The sequence below is a fragment of the Silene latifolia genome, chromosome Y (genome assembly GCF_048544455.1).
Source record: "Silene latifolia isolate original U9 population chromosome Y, ASM4854445v1, whole genome shotgun sequence".
NCBI classification, from domain to species: Eukaryota; Viridiplantae; Streptophyta; class Magnoliopsida; order Caryophyllales; family Caryophyllaceae; genus Silene; species Silene latifolia.
Window position 1 is genome coordinate 32,666,100 of NC_133538.1, and position 24,229 is coordinate 32,690,328.

Below are 24,229 nucleotides of genomic sequence, written 5' to 3' on the forward strand. Positions count from 1 at the left end.
TGAACACCGACGCACTTTGTCTTTGTGGTTGTGGACCTGAAGTTAATTGGACGCGGACGGTCTCTTCCCTTTCTCCCAACCTGTTGAATACGGAGGAGCGAGGAGTAGAAGTTGCTCGACCTAGCCTGTCAAAAACAGACCTTTGCGGAAGCATTTCAGTGTTCTCGCCTTCACTTTCTGCGAGCTCTGCAGCAATATATTGTGATGAAGCTTGCTTCGCCTTACGTCGTGCAGAAATTCTAATGGGTTCAGGAGGCGAAAAACCAATGCCAACTTTTCCGACTTCAAGTGTGTTACCTTGTTGGTGCAACTTCTTTTGTGTTTGATTCAAACCATACGGGGTGACTTCAATCACTTGCCCCAATGGAGTTGGATTCTTAAAATCGTACCCGGACTTCGACATGAGCTTGTAAACATTTGGATCGAATCGTCCTTTTGTCGACTCTTCGGCACCCGTTTGGTCCCCTTTCTTCGATGCTGTCGTAAAGCCAGGTAGAGGTTGTTTACTCGTTGTAGAGTGATTTGTTCTTGCAACCGAAACGATGACATTGTTTTTCAGAGTTTGCAAATCTTTATCGTCAATTATTCTAGTTGATGTGGACGCTTCACTTTCAGGTGCGCACTCTGCAAACGGTGTCTCTCCATCTTTACGCCTTGATTTTGGTACGTACTTAAGGATCGGTGTCGCTTTCATGGGATTAGAGAAACTTTCTTTCCGCCAAAGTTCACATTTGTTTGACTGGCCTCTTTGAAAACGCTCTCGTGATTCTCGACTCTCATCGACTCTTTTGCCTCCGGAACTTTAGAATCGTCTACCTTTTTTGAAATTCTGGTTCCCGTCGAAATGATCGAGGATGGCAACATCTCACTTGGCACATCCTGCTTTTCATAGAATCGAGCGTCGGCAAAGTAGGACTCCACCGTAGAAAAGGGCTTTACATCACCATTTATCTTCTTTTCGCCATCTCTGTAATATTTCAGGCATTGGTGTAGAGTTGACGCTACAACACCATTCTCGTGAAGCCAAGGTCGACCAAGCAACAACTTGTACGACGTTTTGGCATCAATTACTTGGAAAAGTGTGGTAGATAACATATCTCCCATCGAGATTTCGACACGGATAATGCCAATTGCTTTTTGTCCTCCGAGATTGAATCCTTGGATCATCAAGCGACTTTTGGCTAGTTCGCTTACAGAAATCCCTAGTTCTTCCATAGTGGCTTTCGGCATTATGTTGACGGCAGAACCTCCGTCGACTAAAATGCGGCTCACCTTCTTCTCTCGAATGTATCCAGATACAAACAAAGGACGATTATGCAACTTTGATCCTAGTAGCAAATCTTCATCACTAAAAGCGAGAGCGACATTGCAAGTAACACATTTCTTTGATTGATCCGCAGCTCTCCCAGACTTTAACTTTATCAAAGATACGCTTCTGGTTGAAGAATCGCCAAAGACAATTGTTGACGCATTTCTTCAGGCAAGTGAAACATTTGTTGCCATCCCATACGCGCAGGCAGTGCATCTAAGATTGCATCAATCTTTGCACCATCGATCAAATTTGAGGGAGATTCTTTAGCCACATCATCCTTGCAGCTTTCTTCCTCAATGACGGTAGAAGACACGGTGTTCACCGAAACTTTAGCAAGATAGGACTCGGGAAAATAATCCTCTAACGTCACAACTTGATGTAATCTCGACTTAATTTTCTTAAACGACGTGACATCTGGCGAAGAATCCATGACGACCCCTCTATATTTCTTCAATGAAGATTTCCTCACTTTCTGACGAGTTGACTTTTAACGTTTTGGCACTTGGGGTACTGACACTTCTCTACCTTGATTCTTTCGTCGACGCCTAGTCACAAGGATCCACCCTTCGTCGCCGTTTTCTAGATTCTGAACGGTGGAAGTTGGTGATATGACAGACTTCAATTCTCCGGGCATGACAACACTCACCGGCTCAAAAGTTCCGAACTGAATCATTTGCACACATCCTTTAACTGCCGAAGTAGGACATCTTTTAACACCTTCGTCGTTTACTTGAGCTGCGATGTAATTGGACTCAGCGATATCTTCGAGGTCCAAGAGAATTTTCCCGTCTTCGGCTAACTGCACTATCTTTTCTTTAAGGGTTATGCATTTTTCCAATGGATGACTTACGACCCTATGATATCGGCAATACTTCGGATCGTTCGTACGTCCAGCTTCACTTGGTCGTTTAGACTCGGGAAGCTCGATCACCTTCTTCTCCAAGAGATCATCTAACATGCCGGCCAGATCAGAATCCGGGAAGGGGTACTTCTTCTTCTCGAGCTCTTTCAGAGTTGGTCGTGGCTTCCGTGTATCCTTTGAATAGGTCGCCACCTTCTTGTCTGTCTTTGGTCGAGCCGAGATTTTCACCGGATTAGAAGTAGAAACCGTCATAACCTCCTTCAAAGTGCTCTTGGACGCCTTGTCGTTTTTCTTATACTCCTTTCTCTCCGTCTTGATTCGAATGAGTAAAAAGTCTTCCCCCATGGCTAGCGATAGTAATCTCCATGTCGTGAGCTCGAGTGGCTAAATCCTGGAATGTTATCGGCTTGTTGCCTTGGAGGATGTAAACTAGATCCAGATTCATTCCCTGGATGCACATTCACTACAAGAAAAACGCGGCTTACTGACGGCCCTACCGACGGAAAAAAGAGGCCGTCAGAAAACACGGGTTACTGACGGATGTGTGACGGAAATTCCGTCAGTAAAGTTTCCTGACGGATATCCCGTCGGTATCTATTGGCGCGTTGACCAAGTCAAAGGCGCCAAAGAATCTGTGACGGAAATTCCGTCGGAATCTTTTAATCTTGACGGAAAATCCGTCAATGCTTTTTGCGCGTTAAATTGGATGACATGGTGAAATCACTTTACCCTATCGATGGAATATCCGTCGGTGTTTTCAAAAAACTGACGGAAAATCCGTCACTTGGTCAATTATTAGTGGGTGGTAGTGTGTGACAGTGTCACAATAATTGACCTAGTGACGGATATTCCGTCGATTTTTGAAAAATCGACGGATATTCTCGTCAGAATTTTACTTTAACGACGTGTACATCCTTGCATTATTTTTCTCGATAAAGTGAGCGGTGACGGATTTTCCGTCGGTTGAATAATAATACGACGGAATTTCCGTCGATTTCTATTTAATCGACGGAATTTCCGTCCGATGGTTTCTATTAATCGCAAAGACGCGCAAATTTCCTCCTTCACTTTACTAAAATTCCCCCAAATCAATTAAAATCGCCTCAACCCCTTACCTCCATAAAACCCGACACCACCACCACCCTCCTCCACTTCCGGCGCCACCACCACCACCACCAACACCACCACGCCGTCGCCATCACTATAAGGTAATTAACTTTATCTTTTTTTTCTATTTTCTTTATCTTTATCTTTTTCCTTCTCCTTCATCCTTTTCCTTCTCCTTTTCTTATTTATCTTTTTTTTTTTTAATAGTAGGCCGCCGCCGTCGTCCCGCCCCGCCGCCGCCGCCCAGCCCCGCCGCCAGCCGATAGCCGCCAGCACCCCACCACTTCACTTCCTTTTTCATTTTTTTTGGTCAAGTTAATTAGGTATTACTCCTTTTAATTAGTTTAATTAATTTAGATTATTAGTTATTGTTTTAATCCGTCGAGGTTTCTCTCGACGGATATTCCGTCAATTGTGAAAAGCTGACGGATATTACTCTTTTTAATTTTTTTAATTAGTTTAATTAATTTAGATTATTAGTTATTGTTTTAATTGTTGTTGAAAAAGGGTTGGTGTTGATGCATGTTGACTTAGGATAGAAGTCAATGTTGTGACGGATGTATGTTGTTAATGTATGTTGTTAATTTAGATTATTAGTTATAATTTTTTTTTTATTTAATGTATGCATGTTGAGTTAAGATAGATATTTAATTTTATTATTAAAAATTAGATTATTGTTAAATGTTAATTAGAATAGATATGAATTAGACTAGATATGTAAAATGAAAAGTAAATCATGTTAGTTTTTGTTAATTGAAAAAGTAGTCATTGTTGTATGTTTTGTTTTTAATATTGTTAAAATTATTGTTCATATTGACCTAGTACCCGTTCAAAAATTACTCACTAGGAGTAATTTTTGAATAGTCCCCGTTTTGGGACTGTCTTTGTACGTTTTAAGTCACTTAGGTAGTAAACATGTGCTTGTGATTTGTTAATGAGAAAAGAGTTTGGTGACAATTCCTTTAATGTTCTCTAAATGCATATGTAGAGTAATTATTTATTCTATATTGTGTATTTGGAGAACGGATGGGAATTGTTGCCGAATTTTTTTCTCATTAATAAATCACAAGTACATGTTTGCTAGTGACTTAAAACGTACATTGATGGGTTTAGGTTGGAGTGATAAGGACCCAATTCAAAGAAATACAATATTTATATTGGTTAAAATGTTAAATTATTGTTTATTATGCTTGATTTTGATTATTGTTAGGTTATTATCTTTTTTAATGATATATATAAATGTGTAGATATATAATAACATGAAAAGATTAGAACAAAGGTGGATGTATGAAAGATTAGACGAAAAAAAGAAACCCAAGAAAGCATATGCAGAGGGGGTGAAAGAGTTTATTAAATTCGCGGAGGGAAGTAGTGAGTACAAGAATTTAGGTGAAATGAGGTGTCCGTGTAAGAAATGCAAAAACCTAGGTTTTAAAAGGAAAGCAGATGTTCAAATTCATCTTTGGTCGTATGGTTTCGCCGATAATTATTATGTATGGACGTATCACGGTGAGAAACTACCTAGTACAAATGCTAGTGAGAATCTTTACCGTGAGTTCGTGGAAAATGCATTGCGTGATATTGTTGACCAAATTTTGGAGGATCGACTTAATCCTGATGACCTTGACGATGAAGAAGTGCGTTATGAAACCCCGAACCCCAAGTTTCTTCGTTCTTTAAAATGTTAGAGCAAGGTGAACAACCGGTGTTTGAGGGAAGTGATATGAGTTTGTTGCAAGCAAATTGCTAGGTTGTTATCAATCAAATGTGAGAACAACATATCTCTTAGATGCGCTAATAGTTTTGTGTCGTTCGTTGGTGACATAATTCCAAAGGAAAATCAAATGGCGCGCAATTTTTATGAGATTAAAAAAGTTATGAAGGGACTCCAACTTCCCCATGAAAAGATTGATGCATGTATCAATGGATGCATGCTTTTCCGGGAGGAAAATTCTAATCTTGAAGAATGTACAAAGTGTCGTGCATCTCGGTATAAAGGTAAAAAGAATTCAAGTGGGAGGCGAATTCCATGTAAACCAATAACTTATTTTCCGCTTGCGCCAAGGTTACAACGACTATATGCAACCAAGCACATAGCAGGTGAGATGAGTTGGCACTACAAAAACTCTCGATTAAGAGAGAAAGGGGGACAATGGCACATCCAAGTGATGGAGAAGCGTGGAAGCATTTCGATAGAGAGCATCCAGATTTTGCAAGTGAACCCCGGAATGTTAGGCTAGGTTTGTGTACGGATGAATTTCAACCTTTTGGGCTGTTTGGGACGAAATACTCTTGTTGGCCCGTGATTGTGACTCCGTACAACTTACCTCCTTGGTTATGCATGAAGAGACAATTTCTGTTCTTATCTGTGCTAGTTCCCGGTCCTAAGAATCCGAAAACAAATTTAGATGTTTTCCTCCAACCGTTGATCAAAGAGTTGAAACAACTTTGGGAAACCGGCGTGGACACCTATGATGTCTCTAAGAAACAAAATTTTCAATTAAAGGCTGCATTAATGTGGACGATCAACGATTTTCCGGCATATGGCATGCTTTCTGGTTGGTCCACAAGTGGATATCGTGCCTACTTATAGGGAATTTGAGGCACATATCAAAATCAATTTTCCTGATGTCACATCCTCTGATGATGTTTGGGCATCACATGAGAAAAGTTTTCCGAAATGGTTCCAAAATCAAGTAAGTGATGATACATTTTCTTTGAAATTGAACTATACATTTAGATTTCTTATTAGATATTGAAAAAAATATAACAACTTAATTAACATTTTTTTATTCATAGGTTCATAGATTGAAGGATCATCTAATAATAGCTTTAGCATTGGGTCCTAGTAACATGGTGAAGTCTTGGAGACGGTATTCCATCAACGGCTATAAGTTTCGAGCTTATAAGGAGGGAGTTGATGTTTCGAAGTCTACGTTAAGCAATGGGGTTTCTGTGAATTCAACTGAAGGGTTGGACTACTATGGAACCCTAAATGAAGTAATTGAGCTTTCTTATTATGCCGGGCAAAGGGTTTATAGGGTTATATTGTTTAAATGTGATTGGCTTGATAATTCCCCACAAGGACTTAGTATCCATAAGGTTTATGGACTTGTAGATGTAAACGAGAAAAAGAAACTTCGTGGACATAACCCATTTGTGGCAGCTTTTCAAGTCGATCAAGTTTGTTATGCTCCTTATCCAACCATTAAGAAAGGTAATCAAGGTATTCAGTGGTCCGCGGTTTTTAAAACCAAGGCAAGATCACAAGTTGATGCTCCTATTGAAGAAAGTGTCTTTCAAGAAGATGTGGTTGTGAATGATCACTCAATTTCACCGATTTTGTTGGAAGATACAGATGATGAAGATGTATACGAAGTGACAGTGGAAAGAGGTCAAGGGGAATATGACAGAGACGTCGAAGAAGAAGGGGATGAAGATGAAGTTGAAGAACTCATTAGATACGAAAATGAGGAATCAGAGGAAGAAGTGGGAGTGCTTTTTTCAGATGATGAACCTGTTTTGATTTGTAGTGATAGTGATAGTGAGGAGGACTAGTTGTAATTGTACAATTATTAAACATTCAATAAAATATGCCCTCCGTTTTTTATTACTTGTCGTTCTAAGCTATTTGGTTTTTTGTTTTATACATGTCGTTTTAGCTTAACATCAATAGTGTGTTTCAATTTTCAAGATTTGGTTATAAGAAACCTCTCAATTCACCCAATAAAATGCATTAAAGAAGAGGCAAGTGGTAATTAGTTCACGCTTTTCCATAGTGTTTTTTTCAATTGTTTATATATACTAACGATTTGAATTGTTAACATGCAGTGATTATGCCGAACATTTTTCGCCGTATGATTGGGAGCAATAGTAAGGCAAACGCATCTCAACGGAATCGGGAGGACGAAGAGGTTGAGGATGAGGAAAATCCTGAATTTCCATCAACTAGACAGGAGAACATGCGGTGATTCTCTCGAGAGGCCCGTGCTCGGCCAGATCATTATTGGTAAGTTTATGTTAATTTTTCTTAAGTTTAAAAAAACTTAACATTTACAATTTTAATTTCAAATATTTATGTGTTTTTCAGGTGGGATGACGAAGCAATCAAGAAATATGTTACTTGGTCGTTCACCCGTAACACAAGAGATGAGTACTTCACTAGGTGGGGTGAAGCGAGTAACGCACAAAGGCGTCGAAGATGTGGAATTACTTTGCGGTAATTATGTTTTTCAATAATAATTTTAATAATTTTCTTAAGTTTATAAGAATTTTCCAAAGTTTTATATAACTAATTTCACACTTGTTTTTTGAAACAGACTCATGTAAGATCCATCGATCCTGGGTATGATCCTATTCCTGAGTGGCAGGCGAGGGTAACGAGGCGGATTACCACTCTTATCAATGGAATAAAATATAACAAGAAACCGCCAAAGTGGGTGCCTGTTTCTTGGTTGGAGAACCTTAGGAATAGGCCAAATGATGCTACTTTTGCCAAACATTCGAAAATCAACACGGCAAATAGGAAGTCGGGTGGGAAAGATGGGAAAGCATTGGGCACCCACACTCTTGGTCGGAAGAGTTGCTCCGATGCTTTCAAGGAATTGGTAAGTATTGTTTATATTGCTTTTAAAAAGTGGTTAATATATATGATTGACAAAAATATACTTGATTTTACTTGTTTCCATAATAATTTCAGGGTCAAGAGGCCACCCCCCACAAGATGTTCATGAAGACGAAGAAAAATAAGAAGGGCGAGTGGGTTAACCCTCGAGCGGCTGATGTTGAGGTAAATTCTTGAATTTAATTTAATATTTATTTTTATTACAAAGAACGATAATCTCTTTCTTATAAAGATAGGTATATATATATCATTTCGACGATTTTCTATTTTTTTTCAAATATGATTTCCAAGAGGAGATGAGGCGCCCATTGCCACATGGACAGTCTCCGACGAGATTCGGGCCTACTACAAGGTCAGTAGGAGGATTTGACGAGAAGAACCGGATGTTTGGGACAGAGATACGGGGGCCAAATATGGTATGATCTTCCTCCTAACAAAGCTGGCCGACGGTCTTTATCTTATGCTCCTAGCATAATTTCACAGTTTTCCACCCAAATGAATGATGAGCGATCCGCTCGAGTTGCTCTTGAAAGACAGGTTCGTGAACAGGCTGAAGAAATGGCGGCAATGAGAAAGGCTTGGGCTGATTTGCAAGCATCTCAACCCCCAAACACGTGTTCACAATTTACTCCACATAGACGGGATGACTTTGGGGGTGGTGATGACGGGTTTGGAGGTATTGGTGGTAGTTTTATTGACCCTATAAACACTTAGAGCTTTTAAGTTAGAGCCTTTAGGTTAGAGCCTTTAGGTTAGAACTTTAGTTTAGTTAGTATTGTCGTCTAGTAAGTATGAAAGACATGGTAAAACAATTCTCTCTTTAATTTGTAAGACAATGTACAAATTTGACTATGTTTTTATGTAAAACAATTTGCGTCCCCTTCTCTTTTGTTGTGTATTGATTCCCGCATTAGCGGTCGACGTGAAAATGGATTCCCGCTTGGCGGTCGACGATTGGATGTGTTTTGCATGTTTTGTTTATATTGGAAACGATGCAAATAGGCATCGTGGGTGGCAAAGCGAGTCAGTATTTGAAACGATGCAAAAACGATCGTGGTAGGGCAAAGCAGTCATTTTTCTGGTCTGTTATTTAATACTACCGACGGAAATTCCGTCAAGAATATTAAAATACCGACGGAATTTCCGTCACGCATTTCCCTCCCCATTTTCCGATTTAACTAGAAGTCGCCACGTGTCCCCAAATCGACGGAAATTCCGTCGAAAACCAAAAAATCCGACGGAAATTCCGTCACTACCATCTCGTTAATGTGATTTCGAAACCTACTTGGAATGCCACGTCCCACAAACCGACGGAATTTCCGTCGATAATGCTAAACACTCGACGGAATTTCCGTCACTATTGACCTATAAAAAGGACGGATTTTCCGTCACATATCCGTCGATTTTGGAAGATCGACGGAAATTCCGTCGACAAGATGGTATTTTACTTGACGAAATAAGTCGACCCACAGTTCTTGACGGAATTTCCGTCGGAGAAAGGGAAATACCGACGGAAAAGCCGTCGATGGGCTTTATTTTTCCGTCGCTTTCCGTTTTTCTTGTAGTGATTTCAATAGCGAAGTCTCGACAAACGGTCTTTACACTCGAGGCTTAACGAGCGCCATCTACTTATGTAGTCGATAACGGGTTCATCCTTCCATTGCTTCGTGTTAGTTAGTTCCGTCATGCTTACGATACGCCTGGTATCAGTAGAAGCGATTGAGGAACTCCTTTTCCATTTGGTCCCAACTGTCGATTGACTCGGCGCTTAGATCCGTGTACCAATCAAAGGCGGTCCCTTTCGTGAGATCGGACAAACCGCTTGACAAGAAGATCGCCATCGATGCGCGGTGTTACAAGTTTCAATGAAATGGGCAATATGTTGCTTGGGATTGCCCTTTCCATCAAACTGCTGAAACTTCGGTGGTTGGTAGCCGATAGGCATCCTCAAATAGTCAATCCTCTTACTATATGGCTTGACGTAACGGTGATTGCCGACGGAGCGAAAGTTTCCATCAAACTGACTTTTGAAGGCTTCCGCGATCATCTTTTGGACGTCTTTAGCAGTAAACGACTTATCCTTATCACGATCATCATCGTTCTCGCTGGCATAGTCACTATCTTCATTTTGAATTGACGAAATAGGCCGCTTCTCCAACTTTTTTGTCAAGGCGGCAATCTGCTTGGATTTCTCTTCGTTTTCCTTCTGGAGGTCTTCAAGAATAGCTTTCATTTTATTAAGCTGTTCTTCCATATTGTCGCCCTCAATGACCATGACGGGTGCCACCATGGAGTATGACGGTTGGCTTGACATCTCCTCGTTACGCCTTTGTGGTGACGACGGAGACGAACCAAAGACTCTCGTGGCTATCCTCGACGGTGAATGGCTCGAACAAAGGGCTAGTGTGAACAGTCATCTCCTCAAAAGTGCCGGACATTATCTCTCGAAATGTTGACGAGACAAACGAGGGTCGTCGACTCGTATGGGAGAAGATGAACCGAAGCGGGATATTCATATGGCCTAGAGTTGCCGGCACCATATGATTCCCTTGGAGCATTGGCGGTGACATTGGATTTGGGGTCTCGTAGGCACGGATGCGAATCGGAGTCTCGCCGCGGCGGTACGGAAGAGGATGGATCTAGTCCTGCTCCTTGTAGAAACACCAATGGGCGATCTGTCGAGAGAACCACCAAGACGGACTGAGCTTTCGTTAGAGGCCATTGAAACGATTGTTGTGCAACTTGATTGTGCGGAAAAAGAGATGAGTAGTAGAGATGTCCCACCGGGCGTGCCAAATTTGTAACAACAAATTTGCGTTTAATCTGCAAACAAGAGATAAAACACAAACAAATGCAACAAAATAATAATTTTATTAATCAAAAGGATTTGGTACAATCTACTAGTTATTCTACCGATTCGATTTCCGCAATGAATGAATAGGAGGGTCTTGATTTGAAGACTTGATTCTCCTGGATGAATTTGACTTGCTTCTCTTCAATTGACTGACGACGAACGCTGATGTCGATTCAAAGACTAATTTAGTATTCAAATCTAGAGGACTAGAAATGAATGTAATTTCCTTCTCTTGTTTTTTTTTCTTGGGAGAGATTTTGTAGAGAATGTTTTGTAGAAGGGTTTTTGGGTTTTGTAGTGTATTTTTGGTGTAAATGTGTTGATTTTTGTTTGATGTGGTGATTAGTTTTATGAGAATGAATGCTCTCCGTATTTATAAGAACTTTGTTTGTTTTGTTGTACGGGTACACACATGCAACTACTTCCCCCTCTTTCTCGTTGACTTCCTTGGCTCACGCAAATCTCCCTATTTTAATGTAAACAAACTTATGCTGTTACTTGACCAAGTCCTTCTGTTTTGTTTCAAGAGCAAACACTACGGAGTATCACATAACAATCCATGCATGTGTGGGCCATAATCCCAAAGTCAATGCATGGTCTTTATATTTTACGCCTGATTGTCAACAACACACGGCCTTATTTCCTTCGAGAATTGATGGGCTTGTCAACGTTCATTTCGTGGGCTTGTCAACGAGTCCAATTTGGACTGAACGATAATATTTCGGACTTTTCATTTACGTCCCATACTTCGTATTAGAAACATGCTCAACCCATTCAAGTGGACCGTCTTTATATTTTGGCAAAATGGACTAAAAAACCGTCATATTTGTTCGGGCTAAAATCCACCGACCCATTTCTCAAAAGATAAACTTTCACATAAGTCAACATTTGACCATTTGGCCTATTATAAAAATGTAAGACATATTTTTATGTCTACACGCATCATATCCGATAGTAAAAGGACATTCTGCAGATTATTGAAGCTTTGTTGTATCCTTATTAGTGATTTACCATAACCTCAAGTGAGTCCAGTGTCACGGTTGGCTTTCCATACAACCGAGGTTCACGTGCTGGGAGCACTTTAAGGCTCAAAGGATCAATCTTCAAGGAAGAATCTAGAAGATTAGAGAAGTATCAAGAAATGTCTAGAAGTTTCTAGAGAATAGTAGAGTCAAGTAGAATAGTCTAGAAGGGTTCGGAATATTCTAGAATAGTGTAGAGTAATTTAGAATATTCTAGAAGTGTCTAGAATATTCTAGAATAGTGTGGAGTCTTTTAGGCTGTTCTAGTGTATTCTAGAATGGTCTAAAAGGTTTAGACCATCCCCAAGCAAGGTCAATTGCTTGGTCATGACCTTGCTTGGTCATGATTAATGGAGTAATTAAGGTATTTAATTGGTGACCAAAATTGTTAATTTGTAACCAAACTTGGTCACTTTGGTCACAAATTGACCACTTATGTGACCTCCCATGTGTCCAAATTTGATAGGTGGAACAATAAAAAAATAATAAAAAAAAGTATATAATATGATAGTGGGGTATGATTGGGAATGTTGTGAAGTGGAAAATGATTGGGTTAATGACCTAGGTCGCGACCTTCTGCTTGGGAGGGTGAAAATAGGTCAAGGTTAATAAGGTGGAATTAAGAGTAAAATCGGGTCGTGACCTAGTTAGCGTGACCACTGCTTGGGGATGGTCTTATAAGTAAACTAGAAAAGTCTAGGAGAGTTTAGAACATTCTAGATGGCTCTAGGAAAGAACAAGTCTAGGCCACTCTAGAGTAGAGGAGGCTTGAACCTCACCTATAAATAGAGGTCTTGCCATTCATTTCCACCATCCTACCAAAGACACACACCAAACATTGTAATTCTCTTAATCATTCAAGTGTAATATAAGTAACCTTTTCACACTTAGTGTCTAGCCTTCTTATTCGACATTTAGCTTATACAGCACATAATATTCCGCTGCAAAGGGGTTGCCTGACTTGGCTTGCGAAGGGGTGCGAGTTAAGTGGCACACGAGCTTGGTTTTCTAGTGTCAAAGTAACCAAGGCGTGCTCTTGTTAACAAGATAATCCACAAATCTCCGCCTCCAACACCGCTAGTACCTGACAACTGCGGGTGGTAAACTGCTGGAGATATTTTTCCATCCAATGTTTAGAAGAGGAAACAAAACTACGATTTTCCATCCAAAATTGTTTCTATACCTAAGGCCTAAGGGGTACCAATTACCATGAAACCTGGAATATATGTAGTTAAAATCAGTTTTTCTTAACGAGAAATCACACTATTGAAGCCTTAGCAAACCAGGCTAATAACAAATATTGTCCTAGTAGACATAATGCACAATACAAGCTTACAAAAAGTGCGACCAGAATTCAAAAGAATAAATTGTACAAATGGTTCTTCATGAGCTACAAGTTGATCAGCAGCCTCAGTTTCATAGATAGTCGGCAAGATTGTGGCTTCCCAAATCCCAGATAACTACCTTCCCATCAAGTCCTAGGATGCAATACACATTCACTAAATCAGCTGTGGTGTAAAACTCTTAGATTTACATCAGAAATTGAGAGAAGATAAATAATCGAACCTGAAGTGCTGAAGCGTGCAACTTTTGAATCCGTTCCCTTCTTCAACGGTACAATGCGACTGAAAATAAGATTATAATTAACAGCTAAGCTTGCAGTAAGCCAGTAACATGAAACATCATAATGAGCCATGACTAAACGATGTAAGAAAAAAAAAAGTATTCTGTGTCCTTTTATTCTTTTAACTAGTTTATGTGTTTCAAAATAGTCGGTCATATCCGATAGTTCGCTTCACTTTTTTAGGTATGTTTCCTGTGGTGGAGAGTAACGCGGGATTTGTGTAGCCCACTAGCACGTACTTACATATTAAAAGTAATTCAAAAACAACCGAGGAGAAAGGGGACGAGAAAAAGGAGAGTCAAATATAAGCTAAAATGGGAAAAAGTAGAATAAACGTAAAGAAAATGAAGAGGCCGGACAAAGAGAAAGAGAAGTACCAAGATAGAGAAAGAGGAGCACCAAGATAAGGAAAGAGGAAAAAAAAAAATTAAAAAAGAAAAAAGCAAATGAAGAGTATGAAAAGGAAACTATACAAACTCAAAAATTCATTTGCTAAAAAATGAAGGTGAAGTTGTGGGTAAGACCGATCATACGTTATGCAGTTTTCATGAGAACGGTCACTTGTATCATCAACTGTGTCATTGGCATTGCTATACTTTGACTGACCATATAGTTTTCCGAAAGCTCCCGATAGCTGCAACATTAGATATCCTTGCATCAGTGTAAGAATCTAAAACAACCGTAATGTGCAATAGAATATGGCTATTACTGTAAGATTGTTTCCCATCGAAATCAAAGAATCACGTTACGAACTGATCAACATGCACCAAACAAAGAATATCACGAGGTTCCAGGCTAATTTATTCGACTAGATACCATCTACCAGTTATTTGTTCACGATGTCTAGTAATTCAACTGCAAAGTTGCATGATAACAGTTGATCCAATCCAATTCCCACCCCCAGTCAAAGACATTAGAACATGAATCAAGAGGGAAACACCACTAAAATGAGTATCTTAGGTAACAACAACTACACATAACGTACCTGTGAACCATATCGTGCATTTGTTGGAGCCGTTTGCCTTTCACCCAAAAATCTAATAAAGCTCCTGCAACACACAAGACATAAAAACTTTCCATAATCCGTTTTTCCAAATGAAAAGAAGAAAAAAATCCCAAGGCTGTATTACAATAAAAGCAATAGCACAAAATTACCACGGCAGTCTAATTAAAACTAGAAGAAATTACACACTATAGTCCAGACACCTGACCACCTGTCTATCACCAATGAACTCCCTTTTCATTTCGGGTGGTCCATAGTCCATTAATAAACTCGTTACCAACCTTTTTTGTACGATAATTATGGTCATTAAGGGTTCTGACTTTCTCACCCACATCTTTCACATTAATTTATGTGCGAATCAAAATAGGAATTTTTTGTTGCAAAAATGATGTACAATAGATTTACCTACAAGGGACTCAATGAACTTGGAGGTCAACTAAAGATAAGACTAGAGCTCTGCTTATCATTCCCACTATCAAAGAATAATAACCACGTGTTATCTAAATAGAACATCAAAAATCTTAAGTTAGAAGTATTACTTACCACGATCCACTTTCATCTGCTGCAAAAACCATTGGATTGTAATCAAATCCCACACCTATAACCATTTTCTCTGACACGAATAGGATCTGCATGATCAACAGATGAGAGATCAGCTATGCCAATTAACAAAGATGAACTTAAATAGCTTTGTAAGTAAAGATACTGAGAGAGGATGCTGACCCACATCACAGAGGGGCAAATCACGGAATGCGACAGTTTGTGCCAAAGGTGAGGGGCCCACATCATCAACAAAATATATCATCGAGTTATGACCTTTAAAGTCGCAAGCAAAAATTAATGATTATGCAACTCCTTACAATTAAGGTATTTGATCCATACAAAATATAACAATAGAGTGCGCAAGGGTCAGCTAGAAGGAATCAAGTAATCAGATATAGAAAGAATTTCTGACCTACATAGGCTAATGTATTGCCTGTGGGAGACCACTTTACACCAAACGCCCACGAATAAGAGAGATCAAGCTGAATTATTTGCTGTAATAAATGGATACAGATGAACAAGTCAGGAAAGTATATAATTCAAGCATCCATATAGGTAGGTAATGCATTCCCAGAAAAGAACAAGAAAAGCAGATGCAATAAGGAAGGAACACTGGGGGAAGGGGGGATGTAACTGTATATGATCAACCAACATTTATGAGTAATAATGTGTATAATATTCCCAATAACTACTGTTGAAAGATCATCCAGCCCGACTCCAAAAGGACAACCCCACTCTCCTAGCCAACTTGTAAGAGATGTATCCATAAAGATCAACACAATGCCAAAATAGGTGTGAGATATCCTCACGGTGTGCCAACACATCATGCATATATTAGGAAAGATGTAGCTTGTATATTTCGCTGCAATATGTCATTAAGATTGATCTTATCCAAAACCATAGCCCAAACGAAAGCTCGAACCTAGAAAGGAGCCTTGCATTTCCAAATGAACCTCGTTACCAAAGAGAAGCGCGCCCATTCCCAACCATCCAAGAGTTTGGTAATCCTAGAAACTACAGGCTTCCACAATGACAAGGAGCCTGAATTAGCAGCAAATGATACTCCTAGGTAACTAAGACGCCATGTTGAATTACACAAAAGGAATAGCTACCAAGCTAGCAAATTTATGCAGTATAAATTGCCCAATATTAATACCATCAACTGGACACTTGTGCATAACTATTTTCTCCCATAATAATTCAAAAAATTTGGTAGCTTACTTATTCAATCAATAACGTGGGGAAATGTATTTTAGTCACTTGGACTTGAAATCCACATATCATCAAGTTCGGACTATTGAGAAAGATGGACCGAATACAGCTTATGTGATGAGATATGGGACATACAAATAGTTGGTCATGCCATTTGGTTGGAAGAATGCTGGATAAGTATATAGACAAGTAATGAACAAAGCATCTCAAAATAGCAAGGAACGTAAAATGCAATTTGTGGAACTCTCCTTGGTAAATAATGAGTACGCCATCAAATTGTAGTATTTGATATCTTGGACCATATCAGTAATTTGTCAACGAAACAATAAACATTCACGATACATCATGGGCTCATTGAGTCATTCGCAATGCATTACTTGGAGGAACTCCAAACTTTACAATTATACTTAAATGTAAGTTTCCTACTTAATCACCAACTGATGACTGGCACAATTATTTAAATTGTTGCAAACACACGCGCATGCGCGCGCGCGCACACACACACACACACACCATCCAAAAGAAGAAGAAAATAGTTAATAAAAAATGCAACCTCATTCCAAAAGTATAAAAAAAAAAACATCTTGATTCAGGATGACTTGCATCTCATGGAAACAATCAGGTAAACTGTCTGTGTCTACAGACAAGCAATAACCATTAACCACTACCTGCGAGGACTGGGCTGCCAAACAGAATCGCACCCGGAAAAAGAAGTTTTACTTAGAAATGGCAATTTAACAAACAAGCTACCAAACAGAAAATTCAAACAGAGAGGCTTTTTGGGATAGAAGATCCATTAAGCACAGTAAAATGACAAACCTCGCCAAACTTTGTCTCAGATGAAGAGCTTGCTTCAGAGACCCTGACCATGTTTCAATAACAAACAGTAGTTATGTAGAGATGGATTTTAAAAGTCAGCAAGCTCTTATGTAATCAGTCATACCTTGTATCAACACCCTTAATAAAAGTAGAAAAAACTCTGCATTTTCCATCTGTTGATGTCGTTGCCAAAAGAATCTACAAAGAATAAATAGAAAACGCTAAAAGAAAAAAGAAAAAATCATTTGCTTAAAAACAATAAACAAAAATAATGATAAATAATAGTTCCTCCATCCCTTTGTTATTCCTAGTTACTAGGGATTGTATGGGAAGTTCATTTTTCTATCTACTAGGCATAGAAAGAGGCCAATTATTTTTAAAAACACACGAGAGACCCAGAAATTTTGAGACCATCCTGATATCCACAAAGCTGTTAGTTTCTTTGGCGGTGAGAGAGAATAATTGAGTATCTTATTATAGAAAATAAAATCTGATTTTAAGATTAAATACTGCCACTAATTAATAATTAGTTGGATGTTTTAGTTGTTGTTTTTCAGGTCTTGTAAGAGTTTAAAGCATCCAATGAGTAAGCAGTCACTCCACACATCGTGATTATGAAATTCATAAAAACAATGTAAACCTTAAGAGCATGAGAACTTTCCTGAAACTACTTTGTCAATTATGAGAAGAAGAATAGTAAACATAAGAATGAATAGAAGTAGGCAAGGGATGCAAGGGGGCAGTTCAGTTGATGGGAAGGTGGTGGAAAGTGGTGGTCAAAGGGCGAAGCCAGTGGTTATAGGTGGTTACAGGGTGGTAGAGGAGGTGTTTTGAGGAGAGAATTGAAAGGAATAGCAGTTTTTTATGCTGACAAGACATCATTAAAGTTGTCTAATAGGTTGAGAAAGAATTACCCTGGGACTACTCTCTCATATACAGAGTAACATATTAGAGGTCAATCAGAGATGTTTAAACACAGTAATTATGTAGTACCCCTGGCAGAACACGTTCAAAATATTAACAATGTGCAAGTGGGACTCAGGAATAGCATAAACGCCAAAAAGGACTATCAAACTTGAAAAGGCCTTACGTTGTTCGGATGCCAGGCAACACTTGTCACAGAAGAATTGTGTTTCTTTCTTATAAGTTTACTGACCCACCTGCAACAGCACAAACGGACAAGATTATTACCGGTCTAACTAGTTAACAACCAGCCTAATCGTTAAAGTTAATATTTATATCTTTTTCTATAGATTGTCCCTCGATGCATGGTACATGTATTTGAAATCCCAGATCAGGGGACCAATATAATGCAACTGACTTGTCACAACTACTATAATACCCGCATCACAAAATGGTCAACCTAAGTATCAATTACTCCCTCCAATCATTTAGGTTGCTACATATCCAACTGTCCAATATTTAAGAAAGAACAAAGATACAAGAGTATAAATGGCAACAAACAATTTGCTTTGCTATCTTGCAAGTGGATGAGACAAATAGATGTATTTATTGGCCCAAGCGATGGAACCCAGTTACTTTACATTAGGGCGTAAGGATGTTCGGGTTTCTTAAGGAATTTTTTTTCCACACAACAAAATATGAATCGAAATGAGTGGACGAAACGGAATATGTAGCAAACCCAAATGAATGAAGGGAGTACTAAATCTAACCACATATCTGGAGTGAGGTCGAACTGGAGGTAGGTCATACACAGAAAATAAAATGTAAACCAACCTTCATGCTGCCATATTCAAAACAATGGGTGATAGCAAAATATAATATGAAAACATTTTATCCCATCAAAATAGTAGTGTTATTTTAGAACATTGGGCAGTTGAGTTCTAGTTTAGAACAACAGAGTAATTTTTTTAATTGCATACAATTTTATTTTTAGGGGAAGAAAAGTCTATTTCAACATGAAAGTCAACTATTGGGGAAAAATGTGCCCCCGGCGGTGACATCCTGCATCCATCACTACTTATGGATCAACCATTCAAACAAGATACATTGCTTACCAGTTATTGTCTTGCTCGTAGTAGCATATACACACTGTTTTTGCACCACTTCCAACAGCAAACTTGTTTTCTGACATATGGAAGTGGAATGTGTTAGGGTCTGGTATCCATTTTCCGTAGAGCCTCAACAGGTGGGGGTGGGAGAAGGGCGTGTTAGAATTCCAAATTAGTCATCAAACTAATGTTTCTTGCAGATATGCACGCTCAATTATATGCATTAGAAGGATGGGGTAGACAACCATATGCAAAGTAGCAATTAAACAATAGTGTTGCCCACTCAAAACGCTTCAGAGACCTTGATTGATGCACAGAAATAACTTAAGTTGAGGATGGTACATTTGATGGAAGAATCACTAAGTCATTCCCCGAACACGCATATTTATGCCATCTGTCAAAGAAACAACTGATGCGCGGCGAATATCTCCGGCCCTCAATGCATGTAGCCACTAACTTGGACTGCACAATTGCATATTATTTGTAACAACCCTTTTTTTATCGCATGAATTAGTATTAATCACATATCGTTAGTAAAGGGACCACTGCATACTGTATTGATCCAAGTTATTACTTATTACAGAAGGTTCTCCAGAACTAATGCTCGGCGCGTAATTACAGCTTCTCAGTGTAAGCGTATTGAACAACCTTTTTCACCACATGGGTCATTGTTAGCCACAGTAACAAGTGAAGGAATCAATGTATCATGTATTGATTGGAGATATTTGAGTAGGTTCTCTATAACTGATGCTCCCATTCTAATTTATAGCAGTGTGACTCCGACACGCCGACACGTGTCGGTGTTGGACACGTGTCGGCGTGTCCGACACGAAATTTCTGAATTAGCCCGACACGGTCAACAGTGTGTCTTGACCAACTGACACGACACGACACGACACGTTATTTTTATAAATAAAAATAAAATTTTAAAAAAAAAATACAGTTTCCATAAAATTAAAAATTCTAGTTCGTATATAAAGTCAATTGCCAAAAAAAAACATAAATAATGAACTGAACCTTTTTTAAACTTGCAAATGGAAACAAAGAGTTGCCTTGGGACTTGTTAACAAAAAATAATTAAAAATAAAGAAATTTGACTAGTCAACTTTTATTAGGTCATAACTTTTTTTCAACTATTCAGTTTTCACAACTATGCAACGCCGTCGCCACCCTTCCAAACAAAATGAAAAATATTGTACTTTCACCCTTCTTCTTCTTCTTCTTCTTCACTATAACCCAACCCAGATCTTCTTCAAAAATCCACCGTTGTACTCTCTCCGGCGCCGACACGGCCGGCCTTCATCTTTCGTTGAAGAATTAACATTGAACTTTATACAGTAATCCTCGTGTCTACCCGAGTGCCATGTAAGTTCCACTTTTCATTTTTGGCTGACATTTCGTCACAGCCGTGTCAGTGTCGTTTCCGGCAAAGCCGTGTCAGACACGTGTCGCGTGTCGTGTCCGACACGCGACACGCTACCTGGCAGCCGTGTCGGAGTAACGCAGATTTATAGCTTCCTAATGTGAGCATATTAGGAGGAAGTACACAATAAAGCATTGTGTGACTCTTAAGGGTCATATTGTTCCAGAGATCTCATGTGCAAGAAAGGGTTAGTATAGCATTAACTACTAACTTTGTGAAGACTGAAGCTTAAGCACATGTTCAAAAATGCCATGTAGACTTTTTTTTTACGAGAAAAATACCATGTAGAGGAAGAAAGAAGGCCATCTATAAACTGTGAGTTGGCATGACATGAGTAACCGAACCATTACCATTTAAAATTTACTAGCATACCTGTTGGACTCCATTGCACACATAGAGCAGCACGATTTAGTCGTAGAATAACAAGAGTTGGCACCCACTCTCCTGCTTCTTGGTTCCAAACATACCTGAAAAATCACTCAGCAAATAGAAATATTTCCATCAAACTAAGAACTCTAATAACTGTTTGACCATGGATATATAACTCCAGATCAAGTCACTCACGAATTTCGATCATGCGACACAGTCACAATTTTGTTTGTTTTCGAACTCCAATCTATGCCACATACAACTTGATCATGCTGTTGCCAGAGAAAACATGAAAGAACACAGTCATATCAGCTTAAACACGTGTAAGAAAACGAAGAACGTAAGCAATCTAGAGAAAAGGATCCTGTTTGTGTTTTCTAACAATAGAAATTTAAGTACTTGTATGCAATGTAATGTCCAGGATGTCATCATATAAATTTTCAGCTTCTTCTTTTTCACTTTTTCATTTTTAGGAAAATATTTCTTTTGATTATAACAACAGCCTCCCTTCATCAATATAGTTATTATAACTTGAATTTAAGAATAGCAATTCATCCTACCTTCATGAGAATATGTACCCTATCCCACTTTCCCTCTGATAATTGATAAATATGAACTTCTTCGGTGTTGGGGCATAAAGCAAGCACTGCAAGGACAGATATATGGCTTAGAGAATTGAACTCCATGACAGAATTAAGAAAGGCTATAGCAACAGAAACCAGAATAAAGCTTATAATATTGTATTTCATGTATATTGCCATGAAAAAAGGAAACAAAGCACATGTTTTAACAGAAAGAGAATTTAGTAGGCTCCCTCCATCTCAGAGTTTTCCCAGTTTCCTTTTATGGCAATCTCAGTGTGTTCCAATTCTTTCCATATTGGTGTTTTGTAGGAAATAAACTTGCCCCTGATGACAATCGCAAAATTAAATAAATGTCATTTCTAAATACTTTGTACTCCCTTCTATTCATTGGAAAAACACCATTTCAATTTGAACCAAATATTAAGGCAAGTGGGTGAAATAGAGGTAGTTTACTAAAATATCCCTCTCTAACTCACCCCAGCAAACACAAGTTCACATGAATCACAAGCACAACCCTTAGTTATCACCCACCCAGCAAGGCAGCAACATACCTTACCACCACTCCTGAACTACCACAGACCATCCCTGTCACTGACAAAGCCCCCTCACCGAAAAATCATTGACTAACATAAACACGGGGACTCTTAGCCTCAAACGTTCAGCAATCAAAATTACAAAAGGATTATATTGACTTAAATACCCCACTTCTGCAAACGCTACTTTCCCCCCCAAACATGTCTGATGGGTGAAGCCAGTAGAATATGAAAAAATTGTTTCCATCCAAATCCACCACAACAAAACTAGTAGTGTACACTTCAAGAGTAACTTCACCCATTCACTCTTTCCTAAGTACCCATAGAAATATTCACGACAGCTGACAAACCAACAAACCAACAGCTCCCTTATGATAGCATTACCTAGTACCTCAAAGGTTTCCTGACTATGGCAAGATAAGGAGGCCGCGTGTATGCTTTATTACCCTTGTGTCGCAAAGACAGGGACAACGAATGAACTACAATGAAAAAAATTGTGCTAAGATTTCATTAACCGACTATTACTTCACAATATAAGAGGTGCATCCATATATATACTCTTATGAGCCTTGCTTTTCCCTATCCCATTGCAACAAGGCTCGATAAACAGGTGGCATTTCTTTTTATTATGAAGTAGCAGTCATTCGATGCAATTCTCAACCCAACTTTCATTTAGAGTCATCTAGAAACAAGCTCTTTGTGGTAGCAGCACAGGGTTAAGGTCGTGTGCATCCAACGCCCTAAAATCCCCCCCAAACCACAATTTGCGGGAGCTATTGACGCACCGAGGCGGTCTTAGACCAATGAATGGCAAGTGCAATAGGATGTCTATCAATCAGAAGTGCAGCATAAGAAGCTACCCAATTGGCAATTCCCAGAGAGCAAAAATTACCCCATTTCAAAAAGTAACAAAAGATTTATCAGCTCTAGTATATACGCATTACACGAATCACAAGTATTAAACATAAACTCGTGATGGGCACTGTGGGAAAATGAATATACATCCAGGAAACAAGTAAACATTTCCAGAAAACAAGGATCGACAATCGAATGAATCGCAGATATATACAGCTTATCATAATTCAAATTCAAAAAAAAGAGAGAAACATACTAGAATGGTCAGCATTCCAAGCATGGCAAGTGATGCATTGAGCAAACTTATGAGCGGAAACTGCACTCATTTTCGCTTAACTTCACAAAAATGGGGATCTGGGTTTCTGAGGAATTATATTATAAGGATGAATGATTGATTAAGAGTGTAAATTGGGATCTAATCGCTAATTTGATTTGATTGGGATTTGGATTAAATTGGCTTCAAAGGGAAGACTGAGGAGAGAGAATGAGAGAGATGGTGGACTCAGACTTGGCTCCCGGGAAATCACTGCTACGGAGCAGGGTAGTGCGGAGTACTTTTTAAGTTTCGATTTCCGCTTAATTTCCGATCTCATCCCCTATAAACTAAAAAAAAACAAGTCTAAGCTAACCCCGCTCATTTTTACTGCTTCATTGTACAAAAATATCCTCTTCTATTTTCAGCAATAATATATTGTAGTCAATTAATAAATATCCTCTACTATTTTCAATAATAGTATATTGTTGTAAATCTATTTTGAGCAAAAAAAAAACTACACTAATTGGTGTAATACCCGTCCTTTTAGGGACCTGTTGACCGACGTTAACCGGCCTTAGGCACCTATCTTGACCTTCGTAAACCTTACGAGTGATGACTGGTGACGATGTGAGGTTTGGCTTGTGTGTTACTCGATCTAGCTGAGACTACTCGATCGAGTAGCTTGGCAGCTCGATCGAGTAGGGGTCACTTGATCGAGTAAGTTAGTTACTCGATCGAGTAACGGGTTTGCAGCGGGAAATTATAAATCGTGTTTCGTGAAACCTCAAATCATTTCCGCACTTCATTTCCTAAACCTAGATGCCGTCACTCTCTTTCTCCTTCACCATAACCCTTGCCTTGAGGTCCTTGGGGATGCTTACATCATGGGGATGGGATGCTTGAGTCGGGTAGCGGTCTTGACACCGGATTGCTATGTATAGGTATGTTATCGTCATCATCGTTGTTTTCAGTTAGGGTTGTAGTGATAGTGATGGTTGAGTGTACTGTGTGTATAGGTGTGTTGTTTGGTTGATTGGTATCATGTGATCGGACGCGGAATCGCTGATGTTGGCTAAAGGTAGGTTCGTCTACTCAGTACTGTTGGTTGTCTAGAGTGTCTTTGATGTGGTTTGGTTGATTAGTGTCGGTATGGTTGGTTGATTGTGATAATCGGTTGGTGTTGTGTTGTTTTGATTATCGTTGTTGTGGTGCAGC

General features: G+C 39.1%; 1 protein-coding gene across 2 annotated transcripts; it reads right to left on the minus strand.

Moving 5' to 3' along the window:
- Positions 1-12,938: 12,938 nt before the first annotated feature.
- LOC141634393 (actin-related protein 2/3 complex subunit 1B-like) lies at positions 12,939-23,291 on the minus strand. Of its 2 annotated transcripts, none has more exons than XM_074446583.1 (15): positions 23,015-23,291; positions 21,347-21,432; positions 20,982-21,058; positions 20,790-20,884; positions 19,001-19,070; positions 18,073-18,142; positions 17,107-17,180; positions 16,983-17,025; positions 15,364-15,445; positions 15,136-15,224; positions 14,952-15,037; positions 14,391-14,454; positions 13,939-14,039; positions 13,348-13,406; positions 12,939-13,259 (listed from the first exon to the last, which is right to left on the minus strand). In XM_074446583.1, exons 1-15 carry the CDS (start codon positions 23,082-23,084, stop codon positions 13,198-13,200), a joined length of 1,128 nt encoding a protein of 375 aa, XP_074302684.1. In that variant the 5' UTR covers positions 23,085-23,291; the 3' UTR covers positions 12,939-13,197. The 2 variants fall into 2 exon arrangements, with proteins under 2 accessions (XP_074302684.1, XP_074302683.1); XM_074446582.1 differs by having other exon boundaries at positions 21,347-21,694; positions 23,015-23,155.
- Positions 23,292-24,229: the final 938 nt, after the last annotated feature.

Excerpts from the sequence above, each read along its gene's own strand:
- LOC141634393 (XM_074446582.1), bottom strand. The coding sequence starts at position 21,547 with ATGGCAATATACATGAAATACAATATTATAAGCTTTATTCTGGTTTCT. Across the intron at positions 19,071-20,789 it reads TGTGCAATGGAGTCCAACAG|AAAACAAGTTTGCTGTTGGA; the intron begins GTATGCTAGTAA and ends TCCATATGTCAG. Across the intron at positions 15,225-15,363 it reads CAATACATTAGCCTATGTAG|GTCATAACTCGATGATATAT; the intron begins GTCAGAAATTCT and ends GCGACTTTAAAG.